Here is a 15308-nt window from a genome sequence, read left to right as displayed (position 1 = left end):
TTTTGCATCTCTGTCTGCCATGTTATTATTTCGTTTTGGCGGGTCGTGACTGACGTTCGACAAAGTCGATGTTACCATGCGGAATAAACTGTTACGCGTTATGAGAGATTATAGCGTAATCTGGGAATATTGAAGACAATAAAATGAGCTTAGGAGAGGAGTGGGAGCGATACAGCATCTAGTGTTTGTTGTTCTTGTTTTCAAGAACAAGTACCATGCTTTGTTTTGACATGTGTGCTTGATTTTGTTAATAATATTATAAAGGGGCTGACGTAATAAAATACAAAGTTAAAACTCGTTAATTTTTATTACCTAATTTTATAAATTGAAATTCATTACACTTCCATTTTCACATTATAGTTACAAATTCCTCTCGTTATTATTACTATTATTTATAATTATTTTATAATAACTTCCCCTATACCTACATAATTACATCAATCTAGTCCAGAACATATAAATTAAGTTGGAAAACATTAATTACAATTTCCTTCCATTGTTACAACTGTTACAAGTTTGGCGTAAGTCTAAAGGTACGTTAGGGGCTTATTGCTATTAATCTTCCAGTCAACACAGTGTTGCTGGCGCATTTCGAAAAATTCCTAAATTTTATTTTTCTACAATGAAATGGCAATTCAAAGACTCTATTAAACTCTAGTGGAAAATATATTTAAGTACAACAAAACACTATTCCTTGTAGGACATGTAGGTATAGATAGTGACATCTGGCGATCTGAATATTATATTGCATCCGTCCGCCCGAAACATGAGTTGGTAATATTAAAATATCAACCATGGAATGTAATAAACATTTATTGGCACAAAATTTATTCGTTGTTGAGAAACTTTGACCAGTTTGTAAATAAAGAAAACTCCTTGAACGGAAACTCAATTTCGACGCGGAAATCGGCATCAATTTTCTAAGTAATAAAGTTTCTACTCGAATTTATAAATAGTTAAATTTAATACCAACAAAGAGAAACAATCGTCGACAACTGGTCTTAGTCTGCATCTAGTCAGGTCCCTACCTAACACATTACGCGCCTATATGTACAAGATACATAATATCTACACACACGAAACACTGACTGTATTACTATTCACACATCAATTTACTGGCACAATATCAGTTATTTACAATGAGATTTACTTGTAAAAATACTTTAAGTATTTGTTAAAACTCTTCCAAAGTATGCAAAATAAAATTAAGCGTAGAACAGTGAAAATACAGGGTGGATATTTGAGATAGGCCAGCTAAAGTAGTTTGCAGTAGCAGATTATAAACCGTTGGATACCGTAACGTATCTAAAACTGATTTAATAGAGATAACATTTATTAAATATTTTTTAAGTTACAGGGTTAGGTTGTCATTGTATGAATGAATAAATAAATAAAATAAATATTAGGGGACATCTTACACAGATCAATCTTGCCCCAAACTAAGCAAAGCTTGTACTATGGGTGGTAGGCGACATATAGATAAATACATACTTTATATACTTTATAAACACCCATGACCTAGGCACAAATATTTGAATGAATGAAATCGTTTATCTCAAATATCCACTTTATTTAGCTTATACTACTATTGCTTGGGACCCGTTGATACGGAATACTCAAATACTATTCGTATAATATAAAGGAATAGTGACGTCAACTTCGTAACATTCATAAAAAATCAAGAAGATATTTATCCACCAAAAAATGTAACTGTTTTTTTTTTTTCTTAATAAAACATGATCTTAAAAGTTGTATGAATATCACTGAGAAGACACATTTTTATCAAAAGCTGTCTATTCCTCTAACTCGATAAGACACTGTCAAAACACGTGTACACAGTAGGTATAAAACCGGCAGCATTTTGTCATGAAACCTAAATGTATCAACCACGTCAAAATTAAGTTCATGTCAATCAGAATCACGACGATTGCCTGTTAAGTGTGAAGGGAGTAGGTAAGTAAAAAAAGCCGTTCCTTGATTTTACCTGTTATAAATAAAACCACTGTAATATCACTGAAATTGTTTTAAATCACTGGAGACGTAGATAAATTTGAAAGTTGTTTTTGAACAAAAGATTAAGTTGCCAATGGCATCATATTTAGGTTGTTAATATAGAGTTAAAAAAATTATACGATATTGAAAATTCTCGACAAAAATAATTTTCATTTCGTGAAAACAAGACATGTCACTTGGTGACCGTTTCGTGCTACTTTGTGGCTAATGCATTTGAACTCTTAGAAACTGAGTGCTTAACGAGTTTCAAATCCGAAAAGCAGAAAAACTACATCATTAAAAGAATGTTACAAGTATATCACAAAGAAAAGAGTCAAATCCTTAACTGCGCTTAATTACGTCTAACTATGTACATACCCTCCGCCCGATAAGAAACACTACTGTCACTTCACTGAGTCACTAAAGTCACTGTCTTTTGGCAGATCGTTCCGCCAGGCCTCATCCGAGACAATGTTCTTGAGGGAGACACCATTTTAAAACGCGGTTCGGCCAAACATTTGGAGAAAACAACCAAATTTGTGGTTATTTTATTAACATGCAACACTGTTCGTAGAAATGTCAAGTTTTAGTAAAATCTTTAGATTGCAAGATTTAAAAATTTACATTATATGCCTATGTTATATTTTTCAATAAATACATTGCACAACGAGTTTCAAAATCGTTACGTTTTGTGAGAAAAATCATTTGTCGCCCAGCCAAACCGCGTCACCTACTCCCTAATCAAAATACATCTCCTCCTTGAACATGGTCTCATGATAAAGCTGGGGGAACTTCTACCACGCCCGGCCCTGTAGGGGGAGGTAGCCGGAGCACTGCTGCTGGTAGGCGGGCTGGCGGTAGGACGCCAGCGGGTTGGAACAAGCCGCCTGGGGCTGCGCGTAGCCGGAGGTCGGCGTGGCGCAGTGCGCGGGAGAGGACGACTCGCCCGAGCCGCACGGCTTGCCGTCCTTCACGAGGACTGGGACGGCTACCCTCCGGGGGGATGAGGACGACTGAGGACAAAATTATTTGTTAATAAATAACCTTCCAATTTTAAGTAGTTATTAGGTAAACATTTCTGTTGTTACACATCTCATCATGCGTTGCCATGCTTTTCAAGTTTTCAGTAATTCAATAGTCACATGCAGCTATCTCATTCCACGTTAAATCTGTTTGTCGTGGAAGCGAAGAATTGCAAAACCTCGATGTTGCTTATTGCTTGATTAAGTGTGATACTTAAGACGAATGTGGAGGACCCGCGCGAAATCACCTTTTCATACAAACGGTAGTCCTCATTTTAACATCATTGAAAATATTTTGACACAATTTGTTGTATAATCATCCACAGCTATGCCCCTACGTTTTATTTTTTTCGAATTTTTTATTAGGTGTTATATGGGTTAGGAGCATTTAAAAATTTGTATGAAATCTGTTTTCGCTCCTAATCCATATCCATACTTCCATACTAATATTATAAATGCGAAAGTCTGTCTGTCTGTCTGTGTGTTACCTCTTCACGCTTAAACCGCTGAACCGATTTAGTTGAAATTTGGTATACAGATAGTTTGAGTCCCGGGGAAGGACATAGGATACTTTTTATCCCAGAACTCACCCCTCAAGGGGGTGAAAATGGGGGTTGAAATTTGTATGGGGAATCAATAACCGCTGAACCGATTTAGACGAAACTTGGTATGGGGATAGTTTGAGCTGTGGGAAAGGATATAGAATAATTTTATCCCCGAAATCATCCCTTAAGGGTGTAAAAAATGGGGTGGAAATATATAGTGTGGACCAATTTGGGGGTGAAAAAAGGATGTATTAAAAAGCAGATTTGTTTAAGAATTAAGGTACCCAAATTACTAATTCCACGCAGACGAAGTCGCGGGCAAAAGCTAGTTTTTAATAAATAAAAAAATAATTAATTAAAAAAACGAAAAAACGTAAGGGCATAGCCATGGTTAATATACATCCAATTATGTAAAACATTTTTCCATAATGTCAATATCTAGAGGAAAATGGAAATTACGTTTGTATGGAGAAACGGCCGTCCCCTTTCCGCTTAATACTATATTTTTGATATTATATAAATGGTGACTAACGGATTTCTTATAAAACATCTCAAAGGCTGCCAAAATACAAAGAGTCAAATGTAGCCGTGTACCTATTTTTTACTGACGCCATTCACCGGGTTAATGACCTATGTTATCTATGTACATGTCCATACCCAATAATATATAGTGCAGCGCAAACTCTATAAATAAAATAAGTATATTTCACGAAACACCACATTAGACTGCATATAGAATACTACACCGAGTCACTGACGCTCATTCTAAAAGGATCCCATCAAACTATTTTTCAACTACACATTATAATGTAACCCAGCAGAGGCATTCCTCGTAAAAAACGCGCTAGTTGAAGAGTCATTACGTAAGGGACGACCGGGCGCGCAAATTGGGCCAATCACGCTGGCAACACACGCCAGACGCCACGCCTTGAATCATTGGAATAAGCGTGCAAGACAGCCTTTGTCTCTGTGTTTTAATTATTAAGGATTTGAATGACAAACTGTAAAGATGTCAACTTTCTATGAAAATATGACGTTTTATAATGACGCTCCCTCACTTTGTATATTCAAATCGGGATAGAAATCTACACTGCCAATGCCATTAAATTTCAGTTATAGTTGGTCAAGCAAATCTTGTCAATAGAAAAAGGCGGCAATTTTAAAAAATGTTGGCGCGAAGGGATATCGTTCCATAGAAAATTTGAATTTCGGCTCTTTTTCTACTGACAAGATTTGCTTGACCAACTATATTTTATGAATTAAATTTAGCGACGAATGAAAAGACTGCACAACAATGTGATTTAGATCTCAATCAAAACAAATCCGCATCAAGGAACAATCAAGAAACAATACAACAAACCGACTGCATTTCCACCGGTGACTAAACAATACAACATTCCCTAGCAACCCTACAGCTTTAATAGACGTGGGGTTGCCAGAATCCGGGGCCCGTATTTCTCCTCCGCGGGAGATTGGTATCAAGTGGCAAGGGCAGGGTTATTCCGATCGCTTGCACGAGATGAAAACTTCGATATCCAGTATAAGTCCGCTTTTATTACACACTGTTGTCAAGGTTACGTTACGCTGGTTGTTTTGAGACATGAATCGCGCTCTCTCGCGCAGCGAAGCGGAATACACGGCAGGTCGCCTCGGCAAACAGGGGCCGCCGCGTCAGCGACGATTTTTATCGTTCACGTGTTTAATATTCATTATTCATTAGCATTATTGAAATGGCAGTTTAATATGAACGCGTTTTTGAATGACGGGTTAGAAATTAGATGGAAGTTTCTGAGGTAGGTCTCAAGTAAAATTTCTGAGAAACTTAGGGCTCAAATTAAGAGATGCTCGTAATAACCCTAACGCGGTAAGATCGTGTTACTCTTACAAGCCTTGAAATCCTAAGATTTAGATTTACTTATTTCATAATATGAAATTACATTATAAATTATTTTAAGCTAATCAAGCCAATCTTCGAAAGTGATAGATATAAACAACATGACAAGATTTATTTGTCATGTTGTTCATGTACATATTCAGAATTGAATGTATAAAAAATAGAGCAACATGACAGTTAACATTTAGTTCTTATAGGTCCAAACATACCCTATAAGTAGAATATTTCCAATAGGGTATTTAACTGTATTTAAAATAAATTATTTTACACCATGCATGAAATAAAGCACCAAAAGATTAATAGAGAAACGTAGACAGCAGTTATTTTTAGACACCATTTCTATTTTAAAACCCGCGTAAAACTATAAAGAGTAGGTAATTTGATTGTGACGTCACATGCTAGTGTTTCATATAAATTGCATATTAGCAAAATTGTTTTGACAGCTCGAAAAAAGAAACTGATTTGACTGGTAGTAAAATACCCTATTGTCAGAAATGTAAAATACAAATGGTGTTACAACTAAATAGTCAATAGATAAGTACCTGGTTGTGCTGGTTCTGCTCCGCCATGGCTTTCTCCTTGGCTTGCCGCTTGCACTTGTAACGGTGGTTTTGAAACCAAATTTTAACCTGTAACAACAACATTGTATTAAAAATACAGTCTTACACTAATCCTATTATGACGGCAGAATTATCTGCAACTAGCTGCGTGGAATTAGTTCCAGCAGTAAGAGTAAGTATAGCGCCTGGATAAAAACGAATGGCAATAATTTTGAGCATAATATACTTAATTGCTTGCACCAATAAACAGGCAATTCATTATTTTACTCATTTTTCACCCTCTTTGGGGATGACTGACATAACAACTATCCTATGTCCTTCCCCGGGACTCAAACTATTTCTATGCCAAATTTAAACTAAATCCGTTCAGCGGTAGCGATAGCCGTACCGGTGCAGCGTGAAGAGGTAACAAACAGACAATTTTAAATGTAGTGTTTTTTCTACACAAAGCTCTAAAATCCCTGAAAGTCTAACCATCCCTGGCAACCTGAACGCGTCTATAAGTAAGAAGCAACACTCCAGCAAACACATTACACCCTATGAATGGAGACCGCGGTCTTGCGCTAATGAATGGCTGTCCAAGCAAGGGCTAGTGATCCACTCCGACACTCTGCATTTTGTATACTTACATGAGTTTTAACCATATATGACATTGGTGAATGTCGAGAGGAGAAGACTGAAACGTTTACAAAATTGACGTATATATTGTGATTGAGATCATGGTGGATCAGCCCGAATTTTGCCTGAGTAACTAAGTAAATAAAAAAAAGAGGATTGAAAGATTCACATATCTCGTGAATGTTATTAGGATAATGGCGAACTAGCCTGCATTTAGTCTGCAATATGCTATGAGTGGGTCCGTGGGTCCGTGGGTCAAGATGGTCCGACGATCTGGTTAAGGTCGCGGGAGCCGATGGATGAGAGCAACGCAAAACCGGTCGTTGTGGAGATCCCTGGGGGAGGCCTATGTCCAGCAGTGGACGTCTTTCGGCTGATATATGATGATGCTATGAGTTTAAACGGTAGAACTATCTACTTGACTAGAACTAATTACGTACCGTTCTGAGTTTCATAAATTCCAAATAAGAGTACCTATTAAAACGGTATCAAATTAAAAAGGTTGTATGGATGGTAAAACTAGCTATGGACCTAGCCTGTGTTTTGCCTGATTGTATGTAGGTATTACAACAATCCCAACACAGGAAGAGAGGATTGCAATGGTAGCTAGGTAATCTAAATAAACCACGAATGAGATGATATGAGTGAAAACTCGAGAACCGCGCCCAACAACTATAGATGTTACTGCTATTTTCAAATTTAAAGGACGAACCTAAGGAATGCACAAGTGTCAAGTATGTAACAAACTGGTAATAATGGCCTGACCGTTTAGCGACGTGAGTGGCTGAAGTGAATCGATGTCCGAATCTACCCTTCCTGAAATTAGCGCCAGAGCACGCTACTGTGTGCCCCAACACTTCACCTTAATGACGAAAGAATAAACAAGCTCATGCCATGTTTGCGCGCGCCATCCTTTGTCTACGCACGCTCTCCCGGCAAAATATACTCTTTATTTATTATTTATACATCGAGAGCGCTTCCTCCGTGTTTATTCTTTGAAATGGATGTGTGCCCCTCTCGGAGTCGAGTTTCTCGCGCCGTTCCGTTATGATAACGCTCCGTGCATAACCGACCGCCATTTTGTCCGAGCCGTTATCAAAACAAACTGTTACATGGCTACTAGGGCTTATTGGGAGTGTTATTTTTTATTTGCTTGGAGGTGTGAGGCCGCAGACGCTTTGTCCGAGAGGCGAGTCTGGAGTTAATGAACGGGAGACGGGAGCCGGCGGGTGTCGCAGCGCACTCGGCTGCCTCGGACACTCGAGCACTTTCTTTCAATCTTCTTGTGCATAATGCCTGCACGCATGCTCCCGAGCGTCATTCATTTATTTGTTTTACTTCTAAATGACTTGTGTCGTCGAGTGTGACATTTTGGGTGTGGCGAAGTGCTTTTAACAACCACTTGGCTACCGACTATGTTTTTCTAACGCTTCTGAGATTTTACTCGTATTGCTGCTAGTAGCCCCTACTAATTTCTAATAGGGGTTGACTCGATAAAAAGTCTATGAACATAATTTTTCCTTCATTAAAATCGAAATGCGTGCCACCCAGACCGCTGTCAGTTTGACAATACGAGTCAATTTTGGCGCCAATGAGAAGAAAATACGGTTCCTCAGGATTTTCCATAGTGGTCCCAACATGTAACGAAATAAGATTGAAAATAGCATGAATTGATAACAATGCGGCGAGCAAACACCTCGGTAGGGTCGTCTCGTAGGTGTTCCGTTCCTGCGAACGATGACTGGCAACATCATCCATAATTATGATAAATAAAGATTGCTCTCGTATTTGTTTAGCTCTTCATTTGCTGCGTCGACGCGATGATTGTACGTTTTAATTCTGATAATTATTCCAATCTTGAGGGCCCTTTAGAAAGCGTCCCTCAACCTCAAGTCTCGTGTTATATGGACATTGATAGTTCATTGTTTCTTAAATATTGTATACGTTTTACGTGTTTTGTTTGGACATCTAATATCTACTTTTGAACTCTTCAACGAGGTAGAATTATATTTAGCCTTTCATCACAGAATTTTCATTAGTTATAACGCGTCGACATGTTTTAAAATGATTTTCAATATCCATACAACCTATCCAAAAGTACGAATGTTCAAATGTTTTTGTCAATGATTTGATTCAGAAGCGTTGATTAACTCAATGCATAGATCGACTTTTTCCGACTTTTGGGAAGGAAGTTCCATCGAAGATCAATGTTTAATTGTGGTCGTAGTATATATACTTACGGGCGATTTAAAAAAAACGCTCCAAATCGGCTGTTATCCCACAAAATATAGGCGCTGTGCGCGAATTCATAATGCAAGATCGTCTTAGTACATATCGCGAGATAAGGGCGTCTCTGGGCAATAGTATGACGAGCATTTGTAAGATATTACATGAACATTCGGCTGTTATAAAAAGAAAACATCGCGAACAAGCCATTTTTGCGAACATAATGCACGTTTTGTATACCAAAATCAGAATGGAAAAAGTGCTATTTAAAATGGTTTCAACTTTCAACGTATGAAAAAGTACATCGTGCGTCTCGGCGAACAAATATAAAAACAATAAAAGCATAAATAACTAAGATTTTTGTTATTTTTTTGCTTTTCCGGATACATAAGTAGCAGCCCTCGTATTACTTGAATTATTGAACTACATGGCATTTGTTATGATAAATATCAAATTCCTATGAAAATATGCCGTTTATAATAACACCTTCACACTCTGTTGTATTCAAATCGGTGTAGAGTTAGCTTAGACACACTATATTCACAATTGTATAAATTTTACCTAAAAATGTACTACAACTTTACTTTCTACGAAATAAAGCAAGTATTTTTCATTTCTTTGGACAAAATAATATTAGAAATATGATTTAAAGTTCCACGGTGTCCCCGAATGGTTGTCAGGCACAATGCACGCGCCTTTGTACTCGCTTCAATCCGCGCTGAGCAAACATGACCGACAGCTCAATGCGCTCATTTATTTAGTGCTTATCAAAATATCACGCGGACAAGGCAAAAAATCTTAAACCGAACATTCAAAGTTTATTCAAACGATTGGAAACTTTATCACCAGGGCTTAAGATCTACAAGAAACAATTTAGTCAATCTGATGTCGAGGCTGTGTCTGACGCGATTCGCTACAAATATAGGAGCATAGATTTTGGTGATTCGGCATGTTTTTACAGGTGAGGAGTAAATCTGAAAGCTGAGGTGTCATTTAACATGGCTTGTATAGGTTTTACGGATTATCATGGTTAATATTTGCACAGCATTAGCTTTATGATTAGAGGCGCAGCTGGTGAAAAGCAAAAAGCGTGGTCTGCGGACATCTCGTAAAATATTACGCACAGTTGTAAAATATTCAAATACATACAAATGAATTTAATTTATTTCATTAATTTTTAAAGCTGTTCCTAGTTACAGTATAAGGGTTAGGTAGGTAATTAGTCCATCTTAAGTATAAAGAGCAAGTATTAGGTAATTATTTATCTATACATTGTGCAACAATTTATTGGTGTAAGTAATGAAAAAGGTGCGGGTACAGCTTCGGTAAAATATTCGATTCAAAAAAAAAAAAACGCTCTAGTAGTACCTAAGATTTATCGAAACCGAATTCAGATTTACCATAAACCTACGTGCATAATATGTATTCACTGCAAATTGTTGTAATATTCTGAATTTACCCATACTGACACTTCCACATCATCATCATAACCTCCTCCTCCTAGTCCTCTTATTGTACAATAAGGAGAGAGTTACTAAGAGGATCTCCTACCATCGTTTACTTTATAAGTAGTTCTAACTCATTGAAATATTTTCTTGTATTTTATCGAGAACCCCTCACAAACCGTTTGGAATTTTAATTTCAAGGTCTTTATTTCAAAACCAACTTTTTTGTAAAACAGTTCACAATATATCAGTTTAACTTTGTGGAATAAGAACTTAGAAGTTATACAGTGTCCCTGTAACATTGTTTTTTCAATTCCAAGTTTTAGATACATATCGGTAAGAAAGAAAATGAAATGACATAAAAGAATTAGCGCTTTATCCACAAGATGGCAAGCTATGTACAGTCGCCATCAGATATATCGGAGCGGCCGAGAGACTCAAAAATATCTGAACACGCACCTAGACGCACGCCATGACAATAGAGGCGTGTGCAGATATTTGTGAGCACCTTGGCCGCTCCGATATATCTGATGGCGACTGTACAACCCATAGAGGTGTATTTGGTAAACAGTAGGTAACTACATTACTGATACATGTATCCATGTTGGCCCAGTTGGCCCCCGCCCGACGGTGCGTTGTTAAGCCCCAAACATTTGCGCAGCAATCCGCAAAATTAATATTTATTTAATATTCCCCGTTTAAGACTCTATAAACTTTGGATTAATTTTGAGGGACGTCGACTCGCTTTATTTTATTACTGTTTAATTTTGTTTCACTCTGTTGTGGGAAAATGTTATTGCTTTTCATTTTAATTAGATTTTATATTGTAAAACAAACTAATTAGGTATTTGAGTTATATGGAATTTAGGTCAATATAACAAGATTGGGTTAATTAGGTGGTATAAATACAGATATAAATAAATTAAATTAGCTAGGCAAGATGAAACGATTGAACAGACGGACCTAACTTTTTATCTTAAGATGAAAGGGGACAACCGCCCCGAAACCGCCTTTCCATATACAACCGTAGTTCCCCATTTCCGTCTCTAGATATTAACATTAATGAACATATTTGAACACAATTTTATGTATTTAAGTCATAGCTATGCCCGACCGCTTGATTTATTTGAAAATGAGGACTTTGTATGGAGAATCGATCGTCCCCTTTCCTCTAAATTTCGGAACAGTCGAAAATATTAAACCTTTTCATTTTGAATTGGACTCTTGGTTGTGATAAATGCCATTGAGTGTCAAGTATTGCGAAAATTATGACGATGAAGTAAAATATTATGTTTATCATGAAGAAGTAAGGTACTTAAAGTACTAAATTTTCGTTGGCAAATCATATGTAAGTATATAGTGAATTATTTGTAGTTTTCATGTAGTTAGCTAACTTAGCGGTTTCACTCACGTATTTTTAGTCACTCGCGCGACATGTTTCGGAGAGCCTATATATGTAGGTCTCAAGGTTTAAATTCGATTACTCGATTAGTTTAAAATATCAGAAACACAACTATTTGCTAACTATAACCCTGCCTACACATATCATCTATTGTCATTTCACATTAGATATAAAAAATCTATCAATCATCCTACGCAAACACCGATGATGCACTTACGTCCGGCCACCAATACAATACCTGCCACACAATGCGAGTCAGGTGCCTTGTGCTCGTAATCCGCAAAAACCGCCATTCAACAAATATAATCTCCTACGAATTGCTTGCCGTATAGGAACGCACCCGCGCTCTTATTAACTGATATTTTACCGGTTATTACACAACCATGAAATAGCACAACTTTCGCAACCTATTATCTTAGTATTTTACAAAGTTTTAAAATAAACCTTACCGCCGTGTCATAAAACTTAAATTTTATAAACTTTAAAATCGTGCTAGGATATTGTGAATGGTATATCAAATTCTCCCGCCGAATTTGTTTTGACATGTTGGCCGCAATGAATGGGGCCCATATCCGCACAATGATACCATAAACAATTTTTACTTTTTATCAAAGAAATAAGGCAGATGATTTCATTGCGGCCAGCCTTTGAGCTTATTGCTTATTGAGATCTCACGAAGATTAGCGATTAGAAAAAAGTGAAGTGGAATTATTGGAAAATTATGGGGTTGTTAGGTGGAAGGCTGTGCGGCTGCTTAGCTCGTATCAGCTGTGTTTATCCATTGACCGGTTAATTTAAAAAATAGACAGGTATAAGAAATAAATAGGGATCGGTAACAATGTTTTAATTTCATGGCAGCGTGGTCGAGTTAAAGTAAAGGAAAGTAACAATTTTAAAGGAGACGGTCAATTAAGGTTCATATGGAGGTTATTAACCTTAATTAATAATTTCAGCTGAATTTTACTTTACAGATTCCTTTAGCTCAACAACGCTGCCATGAAATTAAAACGTTGATGGAATCCGATCACTAGAAATATACCTATTGGCTATTTAACAATTCAATGTATTTAAGAGACTCATTTTCTCCTTGTATTAAAAGCTTCCGTGAGTTATCTCGATCATCGCGTTATGGCCTCTCAAATCGTCACCGATAATCTCATACGATTTGGGATACATTGTGGCATTTGGTCGATCGACTGAATTCGTTGCAAGCTCTGTAGAAGCTTTTATAGGTACGTATAAATTCAGTTTCAGCTCCCCACTTAAAGCGGAATAAAAAACAATTTCCTGACAACACAAATTGACTGAATCCGTCCATTCAGTTTTCTAATCAAGCGAGTGACAGACAGGCAGCGGGTGGTCATCTCTCGACTTATTCCAACCGACATAATTTCGCATTACTAGCTACTTAGCATCCGACAGCCGTCAGCGCGCCCATTATCTTATTGCTCTCCCTAAAAACACCCGTGGCACATGCCAAGGGGAAATAACCTCTAACCGAAGGAGTTAAGGACTGCTAGTAAAAAAATTGTTGAGGTTGGTAGACCTATAAGCGCCCGCATGGCGCATCCGGCAGAGACAACGTGACCATAGACAAAAGACTTGCACTCTTTGGGCGGGTGTTTTTTTTTGGCTCACACGCAGTTCATTGGCATCGAGTTTGGGAAAATGATGATGAGGAAGTTATTAGAAACTTTTTTCATGATGATGTTTCCCTCTATGTATCAGATAACTAGATAACCTATTCCAAGCTATTTTGGTCCTCTTCGCAGTCCGCTGCGGATACGCCTATTACAACACAAAATTCTATACTTGGTTATAGGTACATTGGTATTAGTACTGAGTAAAGCGCCAAAGGGCTTGACCCATGAATCTAGTATAACTGGATCGGTCATGAGGGGCGGGGGGAAATGACCGAACGGGATAGTCTTATGTATCTTTTAGTAGGAGTAGCAGAGAAAGCGCTGTTATTGTTTGTCCCACATTTCACAGTCACATTTTTTTTATTCCCCACCGTAAATTTAGTATGGTTTATGGTGGGCTACAAATCTACTCGACCAATCATATTGTCGCATTGCGTATGTTTTGTCCCTCACGGGCGCACGCGTATAGCTGATCATGCTAGGTCTATGGCTTGACCAGATATAACAAGGTACTTATGTAAGAAGTAAAATCTCCAAAATTGGCCAAATAAATAATGCTCACTTATAAAATAATATCTGTAATTAATTCTATATGTATTTATAGCAAAATATAGGAAATTAATCACATGTGCATGTGCAACACTAATAGGTACTACATATTTATTATACATTTTCATCCAACTCAAAAAGCCTACGAACTGGCTGAATAGGAAACTCCATTAGCGTTATTAAAAAAAATTAAAAGCTAGTATTTGAGAGACGCAGTATATCAACAGTGGCGTACAGCGGAATTTACTTACGCTAAATACGCACCCTCTGTGTGCTGCGCAAATACTGGCGACCTGACGGATGGGATTAAAATTGGGTGGGCTAATTGTAGATCGAAAAGTAAAGCATGTAATATACGTAGATATGATTTAATACCGTCATTAATGTAAGTATTTTACCTATTTACGGTAGCTTTTCCGTCTAAGAAAAAAATATGTGCAACATATTTTGCGTGTTTGTGTATGATTGAATCCTTGGCACGTATTTTATCATACTATTGTAAAAGATATTTAAAACATTATAAATATACAGTTTCGGTTCCTATACTACTGCAGAAACTAGAACACCTTGGAATCAGAGGAGTAGCCCTAACCTGGTTCAGTAGTTACTTAACTGGCAGACGTCAATGTACAAAGCTTGGAAATACGTTAAGCGAGGCAAAACCAGTCGCATTCGGGGTACCACAATGGAGTATCCTCGGCCCAACTCTTTTTATAGCATATCTAAATGATTTAACACATATTCCCTTAAAAAACGCAGATATAATTTGCTACGCAGATGATACTGCTATATTATTTCACGGTAACTCATGGCCACAATGTTTGGAGTTCGCTCAGAGCGGTATTAAATCAGTTAACAGTTGGCTAAAAAGTAATCTACTAACTCTCAATGCCACGAAAACTAAATTTCTTTGTTTTCACAAAACCATTGCCTCTAAACCGACAGTCCAGCCTGAAATAAGGATCCATGAATTAACATGCAACCAAGGAACTTCTTGCAATTGTTGCTCAATTGAACGATCGTCATCTATAAAATACTTAGGCGTTACATTAGATGAGAAGCTTAATTTTACTAACCATATTGAATCAGTGTCCGCTAGAGTAAGAAAATTAATTTATGCGATGAAGAGATTAAGAGATGTAACTGACAGGAAACTACTTAAAATTATATACACTGCACTTTGTCAGCCAATTTTAACCTACTGCAACACCATATGGGGAGGGGCAACTAGCTCAGCCATGATTACCTTAGAAAGAGCACAGAGATTTCTACTTAAGGTAACCCTTAAAAAACCAAAGCTTTACCCTACAATAGACGTGTATAGGGATATGGACGTGCTCAGTGTCCGTAAGCTTGCTATCATTAGGTTAATAATGTTAATGCACCGTAAATTAGTCCAGTCAGCAAATGGA

At 37.3% G+C, this 15308-nt stretch overlaps 1 protein-coding gene across 2 annotated transcripts in view; it reads right to left on the bottom strand.

The window, feature by feature from the left end:
* Positions 1–1558: 1558 nt before the first annotated feature.
* Positions 1559–15308, bottom strand: part of LOC134748166 (homeobox protein Nkx-2.1-like) — a 55810-nt gene continuing 42060 nt past the window's right edge. For both annotated transcript variants that reach the window (XM_063682878.1, XM_063682879.1), the window contains 2 exons: positions 5996–6082; positions 1559–3005 (listed from right to left, as the gene is read on the bottom strand). In XM_063682878.1, the coding sequence (XP_063538948.1) occupies positions 2787–3005; positions 5996–6082 (306 nt within the window). In that variant the 3' untranslated portion in view covers positions 1559–2786. The remainder of the gene's footprint in view (positions 3006–5995; positions 6083–15308) is intronic.

The sequence above is a fragment of the Cydia strobilella genome, chromosome 16, assembly GCF_947568885.1.
Source record: "Cydia strobilella chromosome 16, ilCydStro3.1, whole genome shotgun sequence".
Classification (NCBI taxonomy): Eukaryota; Metazoa; Arthropoda; class Insecta; order Lepidoptera; family Tortricidae; genus Cydia; species Cydia strobilella.
The sequence above is the reverse complement of the archived record's forward strand: the minus strand, read 5'-3'. Positions and strand labels throughout refer to the sequence as shown.